Here is a 26,627-nt window from a genome sequence, read left to right on the forward strand (position 1 = left end):
GTTCATCTATATTATTGCAAATGACAGGATTTTATTTTTTTATGGCTGAGTAGTACTCAGTTGTGTGTGTTATACATATACATACATACATATACGTACGTATACATATCTTCAGTAGCCATCTGTCAATGGACACTTAGTTTCCATATCTTGGCTATTTGTTATAAATAATGCTGCAGTGAACATGGGGATGCTTATTAGTGTTTTGAATTAGTGTTTTTATTTTCTTCGGATAGATACCTAAAAGCGGAATACTACAAGTTGTGGTAGTTCTCCGTCTTCATTTTTTATAAAGGAGAACACCCCTCAGTGCCTTAGAAGACAAACTCTTGAGCAGACTGTACTGTATTTTGCATATGTCTGCACTTGTGTTGGTTGTCTTAACATCTGTAGTCTGAAGTAAAATGCATATAGATGTCCTTTAAAGAAAAAAAGTTAAGCATTCCACCCCTTGCAATCAGTGCCTTTCTGTTTACTTTGTGACAGATATGTAAAAAGAAATGTTTTTATATTTAATTTTTTTATCTTCCAAAGGTTCTTCAACTGAGTTTTTAAAAGTTTATATCATCTAAACTGCATTTTGTCTTTCTTTTCCTTACTCAGGCCCAGATTGCCTTTCTTCAGGGGGAAAGGAAAGGTCAAGAAAACTTAAAGAAGGATCTTGTGAGAAGAATCAAAATGCTGGAATATGCTCTTAAACAGGAAAGGTAATTCAGTAAAATGGAAGGTAGTGTTCTCTTACTGGAATAATTTTTCTGTTACTCCTAAAACAGGTTCAAATTTTAATGTGTTCTGTTTGAATTTAGGAACTAGTATTTGTAATAAACATTTAAAAATGGTTGCTATATGTTAATTTGGTAATGAATATTTAGTAATAATGACCAAAAACTGATGTATATGGTTTTAAAAATTTTAACAACTTTTCTCCATACTCTGTCCTTTCTGAAGAAATGTGTATACCTCCTGAATGTCAATATCCATTTCTTTATAGAATTAAAGTAGTTTTTGAACTGTAAAGGAAATTTCTATAATACTTAATCCCTTTTCCTATCATCTGGTATTATTCAGTTTGATGTATTTTCCATGGAAAAGACCTGCTCTGGCAGACTATGTTGAGAATCTTTCTTTTTGATATTTTTAGCCTTTGCTATCACCTATTCATATCTCTCCGGAAGTGAATCTTACCTTTCTGTTCTGCTAGGTGTCTAAAATACTCAAGAACTAAACTTGGCTTGCAGGTAAAGGACAATAGGTCATGGATAAGAATTTTGGAAGTTTTCATATGAATTAAGTATTTGCTTTAGCAGATGGTCTTTAGAATTTTTGTCAGCAACATGAGACAGTTCTTTGTTTTAGATTATTGAGTACTTGAAAGGTGATATCAAAATTCTGTATTTTACTTTGTTTGTGATCACATGGCCTTTTCATTTTTTTTGAAATTGATGAATGGCTTGTTTGAAAAACCACCATAAAATAACATTTAGCAGATGATATTTATGAATATCAAGAGCTATAAAGCTTTATTAGTTGTGTTTACCTTCATGTGGGATTTTAAATGGCACAAGAGACTGAAAACAGATTGCCTCTTAGTGAAAAATTGGTGGTTCTTTTCATTCCTTGAGAGGTTGATTGAAAGCTGTTTTGGGAAGGTGGGGGAGGGGGGTAGAACACTTTTAAAAGTGTGTAATTTGGTAATATCTGAGATTTTAAGCAATCTAAATGATAGGCATAATCAAAGAGAGCATAAGAACAGTAATAATAACTATTTATTAACTACTGTGTATTAGACCTTGAGACTAAAAAACTAAATAACTTAGAGTTGCAGAGTTACAGTAGAGCTATGATTCGGATCCCTCTGGTTTGTCTGCTTCTGAAGCCTGTACTCTACCAGTACATTACACTATCTTATAAGTCAGAAAAATTAAAATATACAAATACTAAAGTAACCAAGGACATGGCTATGGTGTGTATGTGTGCGTGTGTGTGTTTGTTTCCCTTCTCAATAACATATTCATTAATCTATCCATCCAATTTAAGTACTGTGCTGGAATTGGGAACAAGCAAGTCACAGTTCTTGTCCTTCACAGCTTAGAGTAGCAGGAAGCAGAGTCATAAATCACAAAAGTGCAGTGTAGTAAGTGAGATGCTATGGGAAGAAGTCAGCACAGGGTACAGTGGTACCCAGGGTACAAAGAAGGGAGTGGTTATTTGGATCTGCAGCCTGTGGAAGTAGAAAGGAGGGTGTAATTAGAGGAGGTGAGACAGGAACAGCATCATAAAAAATAAGCTATTTGCCAAGGTTTAGGACGTGGAGATGGTATGTTTGACATGGGACAAAGCAGTATGGTATGTTTACAAACTTGTGATTACTGTGTATGGAAGGTAGGGGCTGTAATGGTAGAGGTGGGCAAAAGCCCGATCATGAAGAGCCTAACTAAGGAGTTCAAACTCCTGTCTTACATTGGAAGTTTTTAAAAAACATTTCATTTTAAAATAATCTCAAACTAATCGAAGTTGAACAAACTATATACTCTTTACCCAGATTTCACCAGTTGACATTTTGCTGTATTTACTTGGATCATGTTCTCTCTGTATACTCACGGTCTTCCCCGTCTCCCGCCCCTCCCGCAGAGTCATTTGCTACTTGTTTGCAGACTAAATACTTAAGAGAGTATCTTCTAAGAACAAGGACTTTCCCTTAAATAACTACAGTTCATTATTAAGGAAATTTAATGTTAACGTAGTTCTGTTATGTAATATAGCCCATATTCATATGTTCCAATGATGATCTTAGTACCCTTGATCTTAGTCAGAAGGCCCAGAAGCGATCCAGTGATGATCTTTATAGCATTTTTTCCTACCAAATGTGCCGGTAATAATCTTTGTAGTACTTTTTATTCCTGGTCCAGGGTCAGGTCTGCTGCTGCTGCTGCTAAGTCGCTTCAGTCGTGTCCTACTCTGTGCGACCCCATAGACGGCAGCCTAACTGGAGTGGGGTGCCATTGCCTTCTCCAGGGTCTAGTCTAGGAATATATATGGCATTTATTTGTTGTACAGTTGAAAGGTTTAAGCATAGAATAGTGTTAAAAAGATTTTAGAAAATCACGCTGACCTTGGTTTGGGGGATGAACTGAAAAGATCTGTTAATAGAGGCCAGAAAGTTGTAATAGTTTAGGATGAGAAATGGTATATTAACTGCTGGAATAGAGGAGTCATCAACTATGAAACATTTTATTTTTTACTTCTAATGTTGTATTTTTTGGCTGCACTGTGTGGTTTGCAGAATCTTAGTTCCCTGATCAGGGGTCGAACCTGGGCCCCTGGCAGTAAAAGCCCAAATCCTAACCACTGAATCACCAAGGAATTCCCTATGAAACATTTTAACTAGAAAAAATCCATAAAATTTGGAGGTGACTTGGTATTGGGGATGAAGAAGAAAGATAATTCAAGAATGATTTCTAGGTTTCTGGCTTGAGAGAGAAGTTTGAAAATTATAAAGTGAGTTAGAAATAAAGAGGGCAGTAAAGCAGATATAGAAGAGGATTCATGAATAGAGATGTGTACTTGGGAATCATCAATATTGTGGGTAAAATTATAAGAACTTTGAAATGAACAGAACTAGCATGGAACAGGAAGTAACAGGAGCCGGTTGCAGGAGTGGTTTGAGGAAAAGACAGAGAAAGAAGCACTAACCAAAGAGCAGTGGGGAAGGAAGGAGAAAGCAGTGAATGGGAAGCAAGCTAGAGAAGGTGGGAGTTTGGCAATTGCAGATGCCAAACAAATCACAAGTTGTATACTGAAAATAGTTCTGGACTTGCTTGTTAGGTGCTTGTTGGTGTCCTTGCCAGAACAGCTTTAGTGAGGTAGCAGGAACATAAACCAGATCACAGGGGATTGAGAGGTGAGAAGGATGGATAGTGTGGAGACAGACAGAGTTGTTTATTTTTTCAAGTGGTTTGACTTTGGAGAACAGAGAAGATAAACAGCTGGTGGCTGAGTCTAGGGAAGATTGTTCCTTGTTTTTTAATTTAAAGGGATTCTCCTGGAAAAGTATCCCTGGTTTCATATCTTTTGAAGTTCATGGAACTTCATGAACTTCATGCCATTACATCGGGAATAATCTCCTAATGTATGGCACCACTGAAGTGTGTAATAAATTAAGGAATTAAAAAAATTCTTTGTGAATTAGTGCTCTTAAACATTTAAGTTCTCTTCACTGTGAAGTTATTTTTATACTACCTAGTAATTTTTTTAAAAAATTAGAGCTATAAAGCATTTCAGTTCTTTTCATTTTGAAATTATTTTTTCTAATGCCTTAAGCCAGTTTTTTTTTTAACTGACAGAAAATTTGAAACACAGACATACAGAGACTACTATCTTTTATATACACCTCCAAGCCTCAACAGTTAACATTTTTGTCAGTCTTGCCTTATCTCAATCTATTTTAGAGCAAATTCTAGGCATCTTGTCATTTAACCTGTAAAAACCCAACTAAGGATCATGGTTTTGAGTTGCTGGTTATAGATTTTCTAACTAGTCCCACTTAAAAAGGTCCACAGTTAAGTAAAACTGAATCTTGAACATTACAGAAGGATTACTCACCTAGTGTGGGTTTAACAGAGCATTCCTTAAAGGGTGATAAAATTTACAAAATGAAAAAATTACATATAATTTTCCAAGAACACACAAGGTGTAACCTCAGGTTTTTTCAGAAAGTTCTATACTGAAGAATCTCAAGCACTATATAAAATCTAATTCTGAAACATTTCTTCTATTTGCATCTCTTGTGTCTGCTCTAATGTAAAAACTCAGCTATCATCCTTGCTTCTAATACATTTTCTCATTCTAATCTTTATTTTCCACATCCATGGGATTCATTTTCTAAATCACAAATGTTATATCCTTGCTTAAAAATATCTAGCTAATTTCAGAATTCTTAGTAAAACCTTTTACATCCAGGCCTCTTTCTAGTCCTGTACACACCACACACACACACACACACACACAGACACACACACACACACACACACACACACACGGTGGTTTTCCACACCCCTACCCCCTACTCTTAAGATGTTTCTTCTGACCAAAATACATTCTTCATCAATCCATTTGTCTGATTGTAAAACTGATTGCAGGTTTTGAGGTTTCTTTTTGGTAGCTGTCCTTGACTACTGTCAGGACCTTTGACAGAATTAGATAATCCCTTATCTAAATTTGTGTAACATTTGATATAACTAATAGTTCTTATCCACAGTGTTACTTATTTACATTTCTGTCTCTTCTTCATCTCCTTACCTTTTCCCTTAAGCAACTATAAGCTGCACGTTATTCCCAGCAGCCAATAAGTGCAGTATCTGTCATAATAATTTAATAACAGTTTGTTGGATTTAATCAAATTATTTTTAAGTGTCAACGTTAAAGTGTGGTTGGAATGCTGTGTTATATTCCAAGCATATTATATGTAATAATTGACTTTGAAACAAAATCGTAATGGGATGTCATTAATATCTTTAATATATTATAATTATATGATTTTCATGCAGTTTTATCCAGTAAAGGCAGTTGGGAGGTGTAGCTGTGTATCAAATATAGAGTTCTTAGGCATGAGATTTACTGTTTAACGTGGAGTCAGATATAGATAGAAAAAGATTAGAGAAAAGAAAATTGTTAACAGTGAGATGAAGGGTTAAAACAATGGGAAATAATATAAGTGGAAAGGTATTTTAGCATATTGACTTCAAAAGAAATGTTACTAAGTTGAGTTCTGTGAGTAAATTGTTTTTCAGTGAATTTAACAATTCAGTAAGGAGACCCTGATTAATGGGAACGCAGCTTGTAGCAAACACAGCAGTTCTTTATTTTGTCTTTATCTAATTTTTTTTGAAATGTTATTCATAGTGTTTTGTTACATACATTGTATAGAATATTTTCTATTCCCTTTTCTTTAAGCTCTGTTGTAGTTTTTCCCAAGACCACTAGGATGCACTATAGTGCAGCATTTTGGGTTTGAAATTTTTTTTCATATATCTATGTGTATATAAATATATACATATATAAAACAAAAATATGTAAGTTAACTCCATAAAACTTCATTACTGCTTTTATTCTGTCTTCAGGCCAGTTACTTTTAATTGCTATTTTGACTTATAGGAGCTATTGTTACTTCATCTTATGGTAGATGAAGTACATTTCTGAAAAATCTGAAGATTGACCATTACATTTAAAAACCATAACACGCACATATAAAACACACAGAAATGTACGCACACACATAGACACACACAGTATTTTGTGCCTTTTTTTTTTTAACTTAAGTCTAAGGCTCAATCCCATACTTGAACACAAAGATGTTCTTTTTTCTTTTTAGTGGGTGTATATTATCAAAAAACTTTTCATATGTATGCAAAATATATAAAGATTAATATAAAATATACTAATTATCCACCACCTGCCTTAAGAAATAGAACATCAGTTATCTGTAATTTTCAGAGATTTTCTTAACATTCCCCTCTGTATAAAATTTTAGTTTTTTTTTCTGCTATGACTGAAAAATAATTAATTCAAAATAGGGTGAAGAATTCCAATATTTTACACATTTGAGCAAATGATTTTCATTTTATTTATCCTTTTCTTGAAATATAAAAATTTTAAAGTAAATGCTCAGTTAGTCTTTTATAAAGAAAAAAATAACTTACAAATTTGGCTCTTTCGTTGACCTTATGTGCATGAGTGCATGCTAACTCTGTTCCATTGTGTGTGCTAAGTCTCTTCCAACTGTCTGCGACCTTATGGACTGTAGCCCACCAGTCTCCTCTGTCCATAGGATTCTCCAGGCAAGGATACTAGAAGTGGGTTGTCATGCCCTCCTTCAGGGGATCTTCTTGACCCAGGGATCAAACCCAAGTCTGTTATGTCTCCTGCACTGGCAGTCATGTTCTTTACTATTGGCAACACATGGGAAGCCCTTATTCCTTCTTTATTATTTGGTTTTTCAAATTATTATTGTTGTTGCTTTTATCCCAGTCTTATTATATTGAATATTATAATAGCCTCAATATTTGGGGGAAGCAAGCAAGTAAAAATATACAACCTTAAATATGGTTCATTTTTAGTTTACCTTTTAATTTTGTACCTTACTTGGATTATTTTTCTCATCTTAGATGGTTCAATCTGAGATGGTTAAAACAGATGAATCAGAGATGATAACATCTAGTTAACTTTTAAAAGAAAACATTCCTGTTCACAGTTCTTCCTGACTTCATCTTAAAAAGGCAAAAGATACCTTTACTGTTAAAAAGTATGTTTATTTCTTCTAGAATGTCTTATTCAGCACTGATAATTCGAGCTGATTCCTCCTCCCTCTTTTTGGATCGTTCACTCTAATGTGTACTTGGCAAAGCATAATTGCCTGACAATGCAGCGTATTATGGGTGACCTTTTTTTCTTAAAGAAAAAAAAGCTCAATTTTGAGAAAGATTAGTCTTTTTCAAGTTTATTCCACAATCCAGACTTATCTATTGCTTTTGATAGAATTGTACTCTGGCGGTCCTCAAGAAAATCTGAATACTGCAGAAACTAGAATGTTACATGGTTCATTCATAATTATAGAAACAAGATTTATCATTCTCAGTGTTATTACTTTTTTGTTATAACAGAGCTTGATGGTATAACAGCAAAATGATAACGGGAAGCACTTTTATATTGACTTTGATACTGTGGAAGGCTTTGAACAGTTAAAAGTTAGTCAGGACTGCTGCATACTGATGACTACTCCTATTACATATCTTAAGGTTCATTTAACTGTGTTTTAAGATGGTTTGTATTTTCTTATTTCTTTGTTAGAGCCAAATACCACAAGTTGAAATATGGGACAGAATTGAATCAGGGAGATATGAAGCCTCCAAGCTATGATTCTGGTAAGCTAATTTTAAAGGAAGTTTAAGTAATTAAAAAGAAATTAATATCCAGTATTTTGTAGCAACAGTATTTATAACTGCAAGTTAATTTCTAATTATTTGCATATTAGTTATTTTTTCTGACCTGCTTATCTTTGGGCATTAATCTCTTAGTGTCACTTAGATCATTTTCCACCACCTTCCTTCCTTTCCCCTCATCCCCTTTCTTGCAGTCCCCCATTTTCTGCTTATGTTCTGCACTTACTGGAAGGATCAGAATTCATGGGGTAACATGCACCAACATAACTGTGTCTTGCTGGGTCCCCACAATTTTAATGGGAACTTTGAGATGTGTAATACAAAGTACATCATGCCCTTGAAATCCTGAGAGAAAGAGTATAAGCCATGGAGGTAAGAGATTTTTTCTTTCAGTACAAGAGAATTACTCATCCTTTAAGTCTAATCCCTCAGTTTCAGGTGCAAAATTGTTTTGGACTTTTTTATCCACAGGACGTTCTGTAACCAGGACAGTGTTTTTAACAGCTGAAGCATTTATTATCTTTTTGTGTTATTTCTTCCTTTTTCTTTCTCCTGTCTTCCTCATCACCCCATTGAACAACACAACAGTAGTACTTGTAAAGATATTAAGGAATATAATTGACTAATATATTAGTAGGTGTTAGAGAAAAGTAAGAAGAATTGTTGAAAAGCCATCACCACATTTCAGATGAGTATGTTTTTGACATGATGTCAGCTTAAATTCCTGGATCAAACGTCTGATATAACTATCACATGCTGGGCTTTATATACAATAACTTTAATACTTAATGCAATTATTCAATAAAAGTAATATTATTTTAATTTTACTTGTATGAAATGTAAACTCAGAGAAGTAGAGAAATTTCCCCAGGGGTTACATGGCTATTCATGGGAATATGGATCTGAATGGGAATATGATTTTCTGACGCCAAAACTCAAATTCTCCCCATTTGACCACACCATTTCTATGTTTGACAGTGTCTGAAAGAACAGAATAATTCCTAATACACTGCCAATTTTGTAGTTCACTTTAATGTAGTAATGTTATTAACAAGTTCCCACAGCTGAATATTGAATCCTTGAGATTTAGAGCAATACCAATTGATCACTGACATTTTTTTGTTGTTTTTTGGTGATCAGATTTTCTCTCAGATCATGCTGTCAGCAGTAAGGAAAGATGGGTTCCGTTCAGTTCAGCTGCTCAGTTGTGTCTGACTCTTTGCGATCCCATGGACCCAGGCTTCCTGATCCATCACCAACTCCCAGAATTTACTCAAACTCATGTCCATTGAGTTGGTGATGCCATCCAACCATCTCATCCTCTGTTGTCCCCTTCTCCTGCCTTCAATCTTTCCCAGCATCAGGGTCTTTTCCAGTGAGTCAGTTCTTCGCATCAGGTGGCCAAAGTATTGGAGTTTCAGCTTCAGCATCAGTCCTTTCAGTGAATATTCAGGACTGATTTCCTTTAGGATGGACTGGTTGGATCTCCTTGCAGTCTAAGGGACTCTCAAGAGTCTTCTCCAGTAACAGTTCAAAGGCATCAGTTCTTCAGTGCTCAGCCTTCTTTATGGTCCAGCTCTCACATCCATACATGACCACTGGAAAGATGGGTTAGAGAGGAGAAAAATGGAGATGGGGAGACGGGTTAGAGGACTTTACAACCTCCTGGGCGAATGAGGAAGTTTACCTTGACAAATGTACCTAAAATGGAGTTGAAGAGAAGGGGGTGTGTTCAGGAGATACTTAGGAAGTAAAATCTGCAGGATATTAGTTCTTGTTTAGATGGAGGGTTTTTTTAAAAAAGGGAGATGCAAAGATGACTCCCACACTTCTAGTATAAAAAACTAGACCAAAACTGTGTTTGGAAGATGCTGGGTACACCTTTGGATTTATTTGTTAGGCCATCAAATGAAAATAGCTGGTATACAGTTGGGCAGGTGAGTCTGGAGCTCCAGCCAAATATAGGGGTTTAATATGTAGATTTCAGAGCATAAGCAGTACTGATGACACTCAACACCAATGGGATGGAAGGGATCTTACGCAGAGTAAGAAGGGGACCTAAATGGAGCCTTGAGGAATGGTGGCATTTAGAAAACTGGTAGAACAGTAGAAACTTGGAAAGGAAACTGATGAGGATTATTTTACTAGGATGTGGAAAATCAGGAGAGTGGAAATCAAGAGAAGAGAGGATTTCCGGAAGGAGGGATCCTTCAGTATTACAGATTAATGCCTTGGGGTCTGAAGAGTGTCTCTGGGATTTAGTGACACACAGATCACTGGAAACTTTATTGTGAACAGCCTTGGGAGAGAGTTGAGGGCAGAAATGGAGACCATATATGGAAAGTAAAGACTAAGTGTGTTATCCTTTTAGGAAGCTGAGGTTGTGGAGGTGAAGGCGAGGTATAAGTAGAAATGGCCGAAGGGACCAGTGGGGTCAGTGAAGAGACAGAGTGTGTGTTTGTATCTGTGTGTGTGTGTGTGTGTGTGTGTGTGTGTGTGTGTGTGTGTTTGAGAGAGAGAGAGAGAGAGTGAGTGATATGTTTCTTAGAGGAGGAACTAATAAAAGGGAGAGAGAATAGTGATACTTAAAATGTGAAAGTGTCTGAAGAAATAATAGAAATTCTGATCATAGCTGGAGAATAGCAGGAGAAGCATGCATGTCTTTTATTGTTACCAAGAGAGAATGTAGGAAGTTAGGTGATGGGTCCATAGGTTTGGGTTTTGGTCTAGTGGTGGGTATTTAACGTAATAGCTGTATGTATGAGACAGGATTACCTGCTAAAAATGCATCAGAGGTTTAAGAAAAGTGGAGAAGGTTTAAAATAATAATCAACAGGACAAGCTTATTAAGAAATAGTAGGATTGAGAAAAGCTAAGGATTCGATTGAGTTGTATCATCAGAGTTTATATAGAAGTGCTGCTCTGCACAGTTGGCACCCTAGGTAAAATATAATATGAGAATGAAAATAGTGAACAGCTGGATTCAGGGAGGGATGAAGGGACAAGAAAATTGGAGACATTATCAAACAAGTGACTGAATTGATAGACCCTGAACTAAGACTGCCGAGGAAAGAAAGTGAAGACAGAAGGAAGCTAATGGATCAAAGCAAGTGGATAGGCTACAATCTAGGGCAGATCAGCAAACTCTTTTGTAAAGGACCAGATAGTAATATGTAGGCCATTTGTTCCCTGTTGCAACTACTCAACGCGGCTGTTGTAACTTGAAGGCAGCCACAACACATAAATGAATAAGTGTGGCAGGCTGGGTTTGAAAAGTGAAAGTGAGTAGCTCAGTCGTGTCCAACTCTTCGGGACCCCATGGACTGTAACCTACCATGCTCCTCTGTCCATGGGATTTTCCAGGCAAGAGTATTGGAGTGGGTTGCCATTTCCTTCTCCAGGGGATCTTCCCAACCCAGGGATCAAACCCTGGTCTCCCGCACTGCAGACAGACGCTTTACCGTCTGAGCCACCAGGGAAGCCCAGACAGGCTGGGTTTGATCTGCAGGCTAATGTGTGCTGACCCCTGACCTAAGGTCCCGCCTAAAGTCAAGCGCCTAGTGAGCTGGAAGTATTGAGCCTGAAGGATGTGCTCAGAAAGTGAGTTTGCATCAGTGACAGTTTTTCATGATGACAAGGTCTAAGGCATGACAGCCAAGAGAGGGTGGTGGTTGTGCAGAAGCTGGAGTGAACCACCCACAGGAATGTTACCTTCAGTCAAGATGATGTGAAAGTTCAGTTGCAGAGGAATGCACCTGACTTAAAGCATTACCAAGGGGTTTGTAAATTAAGTGATAAGAACAGTGACTAGGAGAAGGTGTAGAAGGTGGAGTATCCAAATTAAAGAAAAGAAGCAGGGATTTTTCTTTCTTCATTATTTTATCCATTTATTGTATTTTCCTAAAATTGACAATCCAGATGTCTTCTGAAATATTCTCCACAAAAAATTAGTTTCCTCTCTTTTGTTCCACTTGCAAACCCTTACTGTTTCTATTTCATAACTTATGTTAAAATCTATTTATTTTTCATACGTCAGTTTCTTCTGCTTAATATTAAAAGCCAGATACTTATTTAAAATAGACTGTCTTTATCCAAAGTAACAAATTCTGCCTTCTAACTGAGATGTTCAGACGTTTCACTGGCTTCCCAGGTGGCTCAGTGTAAAGAGTCCACTTGCCAATGCAGGAGATATGGGTTCAATCCCTGGGTTGACCCAGGTTGACCCTACATTATTATTTTTGTTTCAGCAGTTCTCTTTCAGAGAGATTTAAATAACGTAAAAAACCTAGATATCCAGTGCTCATCTTTCCTTCGTGTGCATCCATATCTTCCGGTACAGTTTTCCTTCTGTCTTGAGGACTTTCGATACATGTGCTGCTGATAATGCCTTCTTTCAGCTTTTGTGTGTCTGAAAGTCTTTATGTTGTTGCTTTTATCGTTTCTGATGTGGTATCTTCTGTCATCCATACATTTCTCTGTGTATTTATTGTTGTTCAGTCCCTCAGTTGTGTCTGACTCTTTGCGACCCCATGGACTGCAGCACGCCAGGCTTCCCTGTCCTTCACTGTCACCCAGAATTTGCTCAAACCCATGTCCATTGAGTTGGTGATGCCGTCCAACCATCCATCCTCTGCCGCCCCCCTCTCCTATGTATATGTGACCTTTTTTCTGTGTGCTTTTAAGATTTGTCTCTTTCTCCTTGGTTTTAAGCGATTTTATCATGATGTGCCTTGGTATAGTTACCTTCTCTCCTCTCCCCAGTGTTTCTTGTGCTTGGAATTTGTTGGGTTTCTTGGATCTATGGGTTTATAGTTTTCATGAAATTTGGAACTTTTCAGCCATTATATCTTCATTTTTCTTTTGGTTCCTCCTCCTTATGCTACGATCAGAAAACTGTCAGGGCAATAAACTGGAACAATCATAGGGCTCACCTCTTTGCTTCCTTTTTCTCAGAATTGCTATCCTTCGTTGTCTGATGTTCAGTGTCTTTACCATTGTGTGCTCTATTTTGTTTTATAGTTGCTTCAGGCAGGAGGGTAACTTGGGTCCTTGTTACTCCAACTTGACTGGAAATGTCAGTCAGATACTTTTAATATTACCCAGAAATTGAATTCCTACCCACTTTAAAATCCTCACTTTTATATAATGTCACTTTTTGAACTTGGTAAGGTAAGAATGAATCTGATAGTTGATGAGTACTTCACTAACCATTGAGAGAACTAAATGTTTAGCCTTGAAAAGGAAGTGTCAGGAAAATCAAGTCCACATGTGACCCAGTCAGGTTTTTTTTTTTAAACAGAGAAAGGAAAATTCACTTCTGAGAAATTTATTGAAAATCAATATTTCTGTCTTTATATTGAAACTTATTGCTCTATAGACAGCTATACCATTGATTATTTCTCTGCGTCAGTGGAAAATAGATTTGGTAATGTTGAGTAAAGAGCCTGTCTTATGTTTGTTTGGTTAAGGTCTTGATCACAGACATGGTCTTAGATCATTAATTCATACATTAATCTAATAAAAGAACTAAGGTAAGCAGTTTCCTCAAATCCATTGCCAAGGAGATAAGGACTGTTCAAGCTCTGTAGGTCTTTGACACTCTTCATTCCTACTGAGTGTTGTGACTGGTTATATTATATACTGGTGATTATATATATAAGGTTTCATTTATTCCCTTGTAGTCATCTGGAGCCTAGTCATGATCCAGTGTGGAATGATATAATAAGGAGCAGTTCATAACCTTGCTGTTTTTGTCATAGAGCTGGGTTAACAAGATAGTCCTTTCTTTTTTTCTTTAAAGTATATTAGTCTCAGGTATACAACATAGTGGTTTGATATTTTAATATATTATAAAATGACCACTCAGATCAGATTTTATTGCAATACAAGAATGTAGTTTTTAAAAGAGGGTAAGGATGCATTCTTATTTGATTTGGCTTTATTAAGGTATAGTTTATTTACAGTAAAATTCACCTTTCTAGCTACCAAAGTAGACAAAGGCAGTTGAGTGGTATAGAAAGGATTTAGGCATATTTTGATGGGAAATTAGATGATCTCCAAAGTTCTTTCGCATCTGAAATTTTTGGTCTTTTGAAATGCCAGTATAGATATTCTTACTGGGCAAGTACAGGCTACTCACTTGACCTAAGAAGTGGAAGAACATATTATGTTATATACACAGTTTCTGAATGTGTGGGTCAGTGCAAACGATGTATTATTTTTCCTTACTATTTAGACATTGTTTTTCTTTCCTTTTTTCTTTTTCAAGTAAATGCTCTTTGAAGTCATCCCAAAGTAACCTTCCTTTGTGAGTTAATCTCCACCCAACACCCCCTCTCCCCCCGCCTTTCCTGCTGTCTCTCTGGTATGTCACAGAACTTGGTCTGGTTATTTTAAGAGAATAATGAAAATGCAAGATCTAATTCTTATTTTAATTTATATGTTTCTCTAATTTCTTACCATTGTAATGATAGCATGTGGAGAAAAACATGTGAGCTCTGGAGTCACACAGTCATGATTTCAAACACTCACAGCTGTATTTCTAACTTAGAAACCTTACAATTAATCTGCAAAACATCTCTCTCATCTTTAAAATGGGGATGGTAATAATACCTGTCTTTGGAGGTTGTCAAGATTAAAAGAATAGTGTATATGTTTTTAGCACAGCATCTGGAACACATTAAATGTTTTATATCAAATATCATAAAAGAAAATTTCCCAATCTCTCTTACAGCTCCACTTGAATAAAAATCTTATGAAGACCACAGTTTCTTATAGTTTGATCAAGGGCTAATGGAGAGTGTGAACTTTTTTTTATGTTTTTAAAGTTGAGCTATCCTGTAGTTTGGAAATTCTTTAGTCCAGGCTTATCAAGGAGAAGGCTCTTTTTATTTTATCTTCTTCTTGAAAGATTTGGCTTCTACCATATGATGAATTTTAAGCTCTATGGGACCTAGGAAGTTTCCATCTAAAGAATGTCTTAAGAAAAGAATGCTTGAGGTTTTCATTTAATAACTAGTGAAGGAAATAGGTTTGGTTTGGGAATATTTTTTATCTATCTGTTCTTTACCAGACAAGCTTTTTTTTCCCCTTCCTTCTAAACAGTCATTCCAGCGCTTTTAGTTCTCATTTTGATGTGGTGCTTCATAATACTTTTATCTAATTCCTGTGTGACTTCATTTGTCCTAGAGGAAAGTTCTCAGGTTACCTAAAAATTGGGGAAAAGGTCTTTATTTTTAGTTCTGAAACTCTCAGGGAAATCTAGTAGCAATAATGAATTTATTTTAGAGTTTCCTTATAGAAATTAAGGGGTTTCCCAGGTGGCACCAGTGGTAAAAAACAAAAACAAATAAAGAAAAACACCCCACCTCCCAGTGCAGGAGACATAAGAGACACAGGTTCAATCCCTGGGTTGGGAAGATCCCTGGAGGAGGGCATGGCAATTCACTCCAGTATTCTTGCCTGGAGAATCTCATGGACAGAGGAGCCCGGCAGTCTGCGGCGCAGAGTCAGACATGACTGAAGCAACTTAGCACACATGCACATAGAAATTAAACTTAAAACTTAAATGGTCCTAAAACGTACCTGGAAAGTTGCATGGACAGAGGAGTCTGGCAGGCTACGGTTCGTGGGATTGGGAAGAGTTGGGATGACTGAGCACAGCACGCAGTCAAAACATACTTTACAGTGCAGTGTTCTTAATCTTATAAATTTTTATTGGATATTTCTAATGAGATGTCCCCTAATGTATATTACATCAGTTTTTTTATGTTTTAATGTTTTCCAGATGAAGGTAATGAAACAGAGGTACAGCCACAACAAAACAGCCAGTTAATGTGGAAGCAAGGTCGGCAACTACTCAGACAGTAAGTATCTCGTGAAAGTATCTGCTATGAAAAAACTTCATCGAATTACTATTCCTTTTTCATATTCAAACACGTTTTCCCCTATGGAGGAATTTATTTTTAATAATTATTAACTAGGATTATCAAGAATAGATTTGCTTTCCATAGCAAATAATCCATAGATTAGCTTTATCTATCCACAGATTAGCTTTATCAAAAAGTACAGTTAAGAGCTTCTAATTTATTATATGCTTAAATGTATAGTCTGAAGAATTCTGTACCCTTAAAGTTACTATTTTCTTTCCACTTTTTATACATGAATATACATATGCTTTAATATGAGTCTACTCATGATATCTTTATGTTATGTTTTTAAACTTTATTTTAAGTAGATGGAAGAACTTACTGGATTTCCCAAATTTGTATATATTATGCTAACATATAGTCTCTCCTATAAAATGTGAATTTGAGAGTATAAAGAGGAACCAAAGCCGGATTGAGATTCAGATGTCAAGCAGTGGGGCTAGATCTGCTCATCAGCTCAGTGCCTAACCCTTGCATGTTATATTTGAAATTGATATTTTGATTTGTGTCTCAGTAAAATGAGATTTGCTACCTGGTTTATTCTTTCGGGTTTGCTTGTGAATAGTCTAAACCTGTTGTTTCCAAAGTGGATTGCATGCAAGTCATTTCTTTTGATAATGGCGAGAGGATATTAAAGTTTCTCCTTACCTCTATTTTTTTATCTCCTCAAAGTTAGAAGAAAATGAGACTTCACTAGTATTTAATAAGTAGGCTTTCACTTTGGTCTTAATAGTGGTTTGTGCATTTTCCTTTTATAAATAAATAAGTGTTCTTAAAGTGCTTATTTTGTTCTTCTTCTTTTGTTTTTAATGACAATGGTTATGATAGCAATCCAAGAAGTATTTTTAGAAGACTCACCTGCCTCTCAGAGGTGACATTTTGTTAGGTTCATGCAGGCCTAATTGTGGTCTCAGATCATGAATTTTAAATCATTATAACTAGACTCAAACATATCTTTATTAATAAAAATAGGAACCATTAAAACAACACATTTTTACCAATGAAAAACAAGATTGTTTATTCTTGTAGCATAAAAATCCATGCCTCGAGATTTGATGAACTCTTGGAAAACATTTTCTGTCTCTCGCTGCTTGAGGAAGCATTTCCCCTACAAAAAGTTGTTGAGTTGCTTGAAGAAGTGGTAGTTGGTTGGCGAGAGGTCAGATGAATATGGCCAGTTGTCCTATAAAATCCACTTTTCATTGCATATCACAATCCGAATAAGCAATGGTTTGTTGTTGTTTCATAGAATAAGAGATGATGACACTTCAAAATGACAGTTTTTTTTTTTTCTTTTTCTGTTCTGAGGCACCCATTTATCAGGCTTTTTCACCTTTCCAATTTGCTTCAAATGCCGAATGACCATAGAATGGTTGATGCTGAGTTCTTTGGCAACTTCTCCTGTCGTTGTAAGAGGATCAGCTTTGATGGTTGGTCTCAGTTGGTTGTTGTTAACTTCTGATGGCCGGCCACTATGCTCCTCATCTTCAAAGCTCTCCTCTGCTTTGCAAAACTTCTTGAACAACCATTGCACTGTACATTTGTTAGCAGTTTCCTGGGCCAAATGCATTGTTGATGTTGTGAGTTGTCTCTGCTGCTTTACAACCCATTTTGAACTTAAAAAAATTGCTTGAATTTGCTTTTTGTCTAACATCATTTCCATAGTCTAAAATACATATAAAATAAGCAGCAAGTACCAAGTCATTAAAGCAAAAAAACATAAAGTGTGAAATGCACATTAAAACGATGTATAACATAGCCACATTTACTTAAGAATGTATTCCTGTATCAAATGGCAAAGTTCAACAATGCAAAACCACAATTACTTTTGCACCAACCTAAATATTAGTGGAAAATTCTGAAAGAGATGGGAATACCAGACCACCTGACCTGCCTCTTGAGAAACCTATATGCAGGTCAGGAAGCAACAGTTAGAACTGGACATGGAACAACACTGGTTCCAAATAGGAAAAGGAGTTCATCAAGGCTGTATATTGTCATCCTGCTTATTTAACTTCTATGCAGAGTACATCATGAGAAATGCTGGAGTGGAAGAAGCACAAGCTGGAATCAAGATTGTTGGGAGAAATATCAATAACCTCAGATATGCAGATGACACCACCTTATGGCAGAGAGTGAAGAGGAACTCAAAGCCTCTTGATGAAAGTGAAAGAGGAGAGTGAAAAAGTTGGCTTAAAGCTCAATATTCAGAAAACGAAGATCATGGCATCTGGTCCCATCACTTCATGGGAAATAGATGGGGAAACAGTGGAAACAGTGTCAGACTGATTTTTTGGGGCTCCAAAATCACTGCAGATAGTGACTGCAGCTATGAAATTAAAAGACCTTTACTCCTTGGAAGGAAAGTTATGACTAACCTAGATAGCATATTAAAAAGCAGAGACATTACTTTGCCAACAAAGGTCTGTCTAGTCAAGGCTATGGTTTTTCCAGTGGTCATGTATGGATGTGAGAGTTGGACTGTGAAGAAAGCTGAGTGCCGAAGAATTGATGCTTTTGAACTGTGGTGTTGGAGAAGACTCTTGAGAGTCCCTTGGACTGCAAGGAGATCCAACCAGTCCATTCTAAAGGAGATCAGTCCTGGGTGTTCTTTGGAAGGAATGATGCTAAAGCTGAAAGTCCAGTACTTTGACCACCTCATGCGAAGAGTTGACTCATTGGAAAAGACTCTGATGCTGGGAGGGATTGGGGGCAGGAGGAGAAGGGGATGACAGAGGATGAGATGGCTGGATGGCATCACCAACTTGATGGACGTGAGTTTTAGTGAACTCTAGGAGTTGGTGATGGACAGGGATGCCTGGTGTGCTGCAATTCATGGGGTTGCAAAGAGTCGGACACGACTGAGCAACTGAACTGAACTGAAATATTAATGAATAAGGAAGTAGCTATTTAGTAAAACCAGTTTATTTATGGAATGAGAGTTTTTGAAACAGTATTTGTAATGTGATTTTGTTCCTAAAGTGAGTTATGTATCAAATATTACTTGTTAAAAATAGAAAACATAATTCTTTTGTATTTGTTTGTAAGAATCAACTAATTACTAATTTTAATCAAAACCTTTCTACAGATACTGGATAGGATTGAAAATGAATACCTTGACTTGATAGGATAACTTAATCCATTTTGGTCACATGTCTTTTTGTGAGATATCTCTTTGAGTGATAATAACTCTTAACACCAGATCTTAAACTGATCTTAGACTGCTTATCTTTTTGATCTTTATCTTTCATTTCATAGACTTGATATTTACATATAATTTAATGTCTTATATTGTCTCTTACATTTATTAATGACTTTATTATTAACGTTTGCCTTTTTCATGTTCCTACCCCTGCCACTTTTGATCGCTTTTGGTCATCTTTTGTTGTTAATGGATACTGAGCACCTTTTGTATGCCAGGCACTGCATTCTTTTTTTTAAGAGAAAGCTAAAGTTGAGAAGAATTAATGTTACACAGGAAAAAAGTGGAAGAAATGGGCTTTGAACCCATGTTTAACTCTCCATACAAAACCTATTCTTTCTTTTCTGTGCTGCTCCTTTCTGCAGCACACACACCTCTGTACACCCACTCATCCCACATCCTACAGTTGAACTGCGGTTTATTTTTATTGCAGAGTTGTCTCAGGATAAGAGCTTCCCTTCCGTAGAAGTGACTTGTTTGGAATATCCTGTGGTTTTGTATGTCATGTAGGAAGCTGTATATGCTAGAAACATTCTCTTTAGATCTCAGTTGATCCAGTGATACCGTAACATCAAAAGTGTAAAAACACTACTGGTTATTCTCATTACTATTATAAAATAGTAATTCAGTAGCATCTGAGAGTGAGCTTACTCCAGCCCTGCCTAGAAGAAAGAATGTGCTATTAGATATATTAAGGAATAGCTTCTTCTTAAGATAAATGAATGGTGTATTGTATAGTTCTTTGGTTTTTCTCAGTGACCTTAGAGGCTGGTACTGCAAGAGACAGCTCCATCTGCAGCTGGAAGATTATTTATTAGCGAGTCTTACTAGCATAGTACTGTGCTGTCCAGTCGTATACAGACAGTAAATTTAAAGAAAAGTTTTTATTTAGATATCCAGTAGTAGAGTACTGATTCCAGTATGTCTGAATTGTAAAGATCCTCTTCACACGCAGGTATCTACAGGAGGTGGGTTACACAGATACTATTCTAGATGTGAAATCCAAACGAGTGCGAGCTTTGTTGGGCTTTTCAAGTGATGTCACTGACAGGGAAGATGACAAAAATCAGGACTCAGTTATAAATGGCACAGAAGCCGAAGTTAAAGAGACAGCAATGATTGGGTAAGTATTTTGTCTGGAAAGTGGCTTGGCTGTAGTTTTAGTTCTTACTAATATTTTTGGCTTATGGGTGACACGTGTGATACTTGCACTTCTAGGTACTGCTGCAAAAATAATTTAATGATAAAGTTTAATAAAAAGGTTAAAATTTTATTTGGTAAAAGATATACACAGGGATTAGAGTTATCATTTATGACTTTTAAGAATATTTTTATTTAAGGTATTTTTACTTGCTTGAAATTTATGGATTCAATATAAATTTTAATACATTGAAGCTCAGTCACCTCTTACTATTATAACTTCATAAGAGATCTTATTTGGAAATTCACTTCAAGTCTGTAAGAGTGAACTTGCATTCTTGGTGACCCAGAAATCATATAAATACTTAATTCTTTTGATGTAAACCTTTTCTTAGCCATTTTCATTTATCTAATAATGCTGTAACTCCTCTTCATTTTGAAAATTATCTATTTCAAGTATATATATATATTCTACTTGATAAGAATAAGTGAAAAATTCAGTAGCAGGAACATTTCATTTTGCTTTTTGGATCAGGATCTTCTCAATCCAGGGATTAAACCTGGGTCTTCTGCATTGCAGGCAGATTCTTTACTGTCTGAGCCACCAGGGAAGCCCATATACTGTACAATTATATTGAATTCTGCTTAAAATGAAGGCGAGCAGTTTAATAAGGAGATTCTTCTTTATTGAAAAAACATTTGGCATAATTCTTAAAAAGTCAAAGATTCTTTGAAATTTAAATGTTACTTTATTTTAACTCATGTTTAGGCTGGAAAAATGGTTTTAGTTGAGCTCTGTACATTTTCTAGTAAGAACATAGTTTCTGTTATTTGGGGCATAATCTAAAATTATGGGGTTTAGGTAAAGGTTTAAACATATGTCTTGTAAACAGATGTCATTGGAGCATTCTTAAATGTGCTCATTAATAGTTAAGATTACATAACTTGTTTTCATAAATGTAGGATGTAGATTCTTTCTCTTTGTAGACATAGATAGTGTGGGCATTAATCCTGGTTATATTTTCACGTATTAAATTAGTTTAAATTTGTATAAAGATGCTTAAGAAAGGCCACTCTAGTGTTTTGGCCTTGACCTGTCTTTTGAAACTGATGAAGGCATTATTCTGAATCTTACTTCTGTAGGGATGGAGAGTAGGTTAGAAAAGAACAAAAACATAGCTCTCAGCAGATTTGAAATTTAAGATTTATCTGTTTTGAGAATTTTGTTCATAGTTCTGGCTAAACGCTTTTCAGGAAAATGTCTTGTTATCTAAAACATTTCCTAATGAACTGGAGAGCAGTCATTCTATTCTGGTTGTTAGGAAATTGATGAATTTCTTTAGAGAGAGCTAAATTAAAATCTCACATATTTGAAAAGTTAATCATTTCCGAAGATTAATGGTTTATTCATCAATAGGAACGTTTTGTAGTAGTATATTAGTTTAACTAAAATACTGTTTTTAGTAAGCTTCATATACACATTTGCTTTTTTCAACTTTTTAGCTGTTTAGAAATATGAGATTGCATCAGAGAAAATTCTGTATTTACTAGTTATTTTCTTAGTTATGGAAGAGGAGGATTTGAAGAAAGAAAAAACGATAGAGAAAAACAGAGGCAGAGATAATAAAAATATTTCAAAAAGAAATTATTGTTTGGCTTAAGAATCAAAATAATACTAAATCAGAAGGAGGAGTTCTTTGCATTAGATTGCCATTAATCTAAGTAGTTCTAAGTAGTAGTTATGATAGAAAAGCACTTTTAAAAGAGTAACCAGTTTCTTCCTATATTGCTTTTCCAGTTAAAATCCCTGGTAGTGTAATAGATAAGAATCAGTGCAGATCCTAGTGTGATTGGGGGGGGGGGGTTATAATTCAGTATAAACAGAAGTCAGTGCAGTGTATCATGGATTAATTCTTATGCTGAGTTTAAAAAATTAACCGAGCAAAATGTATATGTTTTAAACCAGAAAATCCGAGTTAACAGATTCTGCCTCCGTGCTGGATAATTTTAAATTCCTTGAAAGTGCAGCTGCAGATTTCAGTGATGAAGATGAAGATGATGACATTGATGGAAGAGAGAAAAGCATCATTGATACTTCAACAGTGAGTTGAATAACTCAGATATAAGTATTTTTAGGGGCTATTATACATACTTTAAAAATCCATATCCTTCAACTTAAACCCTTAACTTTTATTTTTCCTTAAATTTGGGGAAATTTAATCTGAAAGTTTTTGTTTTGACTTCAAGAATATTTTTAGTATAGCAGTTTTCTCCTCAAGGCCTTCATTCTTTACCTTTTTGTTAATTCATTAAAGATTTCAACATTTTTATAGGGTGAGTGAATATGGTAAATGTGTGTTATAACAATGCATTGTTCTTGGTGCTATAAGACAATAGAACTGACAGACCCATTATGGTGCCTGATGGTGACTGGCATCAGCTCTAAACGGTGCAGTTTTTGTTTGCAGCTCTAAACGGTCATGTCAGGGTTTTTTTGGTAGGCAAGGACTCCACATTTTCAGAACTCTCCCATTAGATTTCTCCAAACATGTTTATGGTTCTTCTGTGGTTTTGTTCAGATTTTTGTAAGTTTATTGACTTTCCCATGGTAGAGTCCTGGAATAAGATGTACATATAAATTGTTGCTTCTCCCTTTTCATCCCTTCTTTATTCTGTCCCCTTCTTTTTAACATCTCTCCTCCCCCGTTTTTAAAAAAAATTATTTTATTGAAGGATAATTGCTTTACAGAATTTTGCTGTTTTCTGTCAAACCTCAACATGAATCAGCCATAGTTATACATATATCCCCTCCCTTTTGAAACTCCTTCCAATCTCCTTCCCCATCCCACCCCTCTAGGTTGATACAGAGCCCCTGTTTGAGTTTCCTGAGCCATACAGCAAATTCCTTTTGGCTATCTGTTTTACATATGGTAATGTAAGTTTCCATGTTATTCTTTCCATACATTTCACCCTCTTCTCCCCTCTCCCCATGTCCATGAGTCTAGTCTCCATGTCTGTTTCTCCATTGTTGACCTGTAAATAAATTCTTCAGTACCATTTTTTTAGATTCCATATATATGTATTAGAATACGGTATTCATCTTTCTCTTTCTGACTCACTTCACTCTGTATGATAGGTTCTAGGTTCATCCACCTCATTAGAATTGACTTAAATGCATTCCTTTTTATGGATGAGTGATATTCCATTGTGTATATGAACCACAGCTTCTTTATCCATTCATCTGTCAATGGACATCTAGGTTGCTTCCATGTTCTAGCTGTTGTATGTAGTGCTGCAGTTAACGATGGGATACATGTGTCTCTTTCAATTTTGGTTTCCTCAGGGTATATGCCTAGGAGTGGGATTGCTGGGTCATATGGTGGTTTTATTTCTAGTGTTTTAAGGAATCTCCATACCATTTTCCATAGTGGCTATATTGATTTACATTCCCACCAACAGTGCAAGAGTGTTCCCTTTTCTCCACACCCTTTCCAGCATTTATTTATTGTTTGTAGACTTTTTGATGATGGCCATTCTGACCGGAATGAGATGATATCTCATTGTAGTTTTGATTTGCATTTCTCTAATAATGAGCGATGTTGAGCATCTTTTCATGTGTTTGTTAGCCATCTCTATGTCTTCTTTGGAGAAATGTCTGTTTACGTCTTTTTCCCACTTTTTGATTGGGTTATTTGTTTTTCTGGCATTGAGTTATACGAGCTGCTTGTATATTTTGGAAATTAATCCTTTGTCAGTTGTTTCATTTGCTATTATTTTCTTCCATTCTGAGGGTTGTCTTTTCACCTTGCTTATAGTTTCCTTTGCTGTGGGAAAGCTCTTAAGTTTAATCAGGTCCCACTTGTTTACTTTTGTTTTTATTTCCGTTACTCTAGGAGGTGGGTCATACAGGATCTTGCTTTGATTTATGTCATTGAGTGTTCTCCCTATGTTTTCCTCTAAGAGTTTTATAGTTTCTGGTCTCGCCTTTAGGTCTTTAATCCATTTCAAGTCTATCTTTGTGTACAGTGTTAGGAATGTTCTAATTTCATTCTTTTACATGTAACTGTCCAGTTTTCCCAGCACCATTTATTGAAGAGGCTGTCTATCCCATTGTATATTCTTGCCTCCTTTGTCAAAAATAAGGTACCCATAGGTGCATGGGTTTATTTCTGGGCTTTCTGTCTTCTTCCATTGGTCTATATTTCTGTTTTCATGCCAGTCTCTCTCCCCGCTTTTAACCTCTCTCTTTCCCTCTCCTCCTTCTCTTTCTTCTTCTTCCTCCTCCTTCTGCTTTATTTAAAGTAGGAGACGAGGGCATGCTTTGCTTTTAGGAGAGTGTTCACATTTCCTCCTTCACGTTTATTTAAGAAGAGGGAGGAGGAAAGGAAGGAAGGATAAATAAAGCAGACTGGACCTAGACTCTAGGACTGGAGCTAAAGTCTCAGTTCTGTCACTCATTATCTGTGCTTTTTAATCCTTCAGGCTTAGTTTTTTAGTTTGTAAAATTGGGCTTGAAACAAGTACCCATCTTATCCCCAGATAATTTTGTGAGGAATAAATGAGACACTACGTTTGAAAATGATATGTTTAACTATAAAGTGCTTTCTTTCTAAGTGTAACTTCTCTTTTCTATTTAAGTCCTCTGCTTCCATCAGAGACTCTCAACTTACTATTTCTAGATTAATGTTTCCCCAGGCCACTATTTGGTAGTGTTGTGCTTGCTAATACAGCCTTGCCATGGATGTTATTTGAACTTGAAGAAGTTACTCCCTCTTTTTATTATTCAAACAAGTAGTAATATATGTGTTTAAACTGACTGTAGTAAAATAAAATGCCAAAAGTTGTATGATAACTTTTCTCTGTCCTAATCATTTGGAAATTTTATGCTGAGTTGTGATTTCTATGGGATGATTGCACTGAGATATTATTTTTCTGTCAAAGTACTTTACTTGTAGCTCAGTGGTTAAATAATAACATAATACTTTAAGTTTTGTTGTTAGTCATTACGTTAGTTAAATATTAAAAAATCTATAAGCTGTTTATTATTCCTATCAAGTATGGTCTTAATAGAAATTCCTAACTGTAAACTGATTTCTTTTTAAATAATCAATTTCATAAATATCCTGACTTCCAGTTAGTGCTGATTATGGCAATTCTGTGACCAAGCCATGAAGGCACAGCTAATGTAAACATACTTAATTCTATTTAAATGCTGGACCCAAAGATTCTTCTAGTTCTCTTTTAGAAAAATTTTTCTGAATAAATATTTGGTTTCTTTGTAATGGTTTTATATTAGTTTTGCTAATTTTTATGATGCATTAATTTTCACAGCTGCAGTTTAATAACTCTATGCCAAAAGACTTAAAAAATCTATGTAGCAATGTGTAAGCAGGACTTAAAAGATTGATTGCAGTGCTATATATATAGAGAGAGAATGGCTGAAAAGTATCCTATTAAAATGTTTAGTAGAACAAACAGGTTTTTTAAATGTCACTTTATTCCCTTAATTAAAAATAGTTAAATAGATTCAACTAAGAAAATAACAGAAGCACAAAGCTCTTAATAGCTGAAGGTTGTGTTCAGGCTATTAATAGTGCATTTTGTTAGAAAAGACACATATGTTCATTTTCCTTTCTGGCTCTTTGTCCTATATTGAAGTTTGATTGTTCTTTGCATTACAGTCTGGATAATTTTCCTCCTTTTTATCTCCTTCTCTTTTCTCATGATTAACTTTTTCACCTTATGATTCCAGAGATATTTCTAAATATATAAATGTGAGACATAATGGTCCTTGTTAGATTTGTTATTAAATCTAAGTTATGTATATCTCTGAAAGATCAATATTTTAAGAAAAAATTAAATATATAGACAGTTATTAGAGGAAATTGATGGAAGCTTGGGATGGTGGAAATAATAATGGGAAGAGTTCTCCCTCCCCCACTCCCTCCAACGGAATACCTTCGCAATGTTGTGGCATGCATTTCTGAGTTTGTGGTTTTTGTGATTTTAGATTTTGTGAGGGAGTGATGTACTAGACTTAAAATTTATCATGATTATGTTCTGAAAAATTCTTGCAGTGTTTTATGAAGTGTTTCTTTCTTTGATTAGAATATCTGCACATTGTACAGATTGCATCCCAGAAATGTAAGATTTGATTGTGGTTCTCATAATACAGTACGTCAAGGACATTTTTCATCTGTTGCAATATAAATTCATGTGTTATATTCCAGTGTTTTCAATATGTGATTCCATTTGTTTATTTAAAAGAAGCCATCATTGAACAAAGTTTAAATTACTGCTTTGAAATGTTTAATATATAAAAATCTTAAAATGATATCTGTTTTCTACTGAATTTATAGGTATCACAGTTATTTGACACAGCAAAGATGTATTTTCTGAAGAAAATAATAATTGGGTTTT

At 35.5% G+C, this 26,627-nt stretch overlaps 1 protein-coding gene across 2 annotated transcripts in view; it reads left to right on the forward strand.

Moving 5' to 3' along the window:
• STRN (striatin) overlaps nt 1-26,627 on the forward strand; it is a 104,275-nt gene that overhangs the window by 38,990 nt on the left and 38,658 nt on the right. The window contains exons 2-6 of one of the 2 annotated variants that reach the window (XM_069583539.1): nt 604-707; nt 7,846-7,919; nt 15,724-15,802; nt 20,023-20,190; nt 22,174-22,309. In XM_069583539.1, the coding sequence (XP_069439640.1) occupies nt 604-707; nt 7,846-7,919; nt 15,724-15,802; nt 20,023-20,190; nt 22,174-22,309 (561 nt within the window). The remainder of the gene's footprint in view (nt 1-603; nt 708-7,845; nt 7,920-15,723; nt 15,803-20,022; nt 20,191-22,173; nt 22,310-26,627) is intronic. The other variant, XM_069583540.1, reaches the window with a different exon arrangement.

The sequence above is a fragment of the Ovis canadensis genome, chromosome 3, assembly GCF_042477335.2.
Source record: "Ovis canadensis isolate MfBH-ARS-UI-01 breed Bighorn chromosome 3, ARS-UI_OviCan_v2, whole genome shotgun sequence".
Classification (NCBI taxonomy): Eukaryota; Metazoa; Chordata; class Mammalia; order Artiodactyla; family Bovidae; genus Ovis; species Ovis canadensis.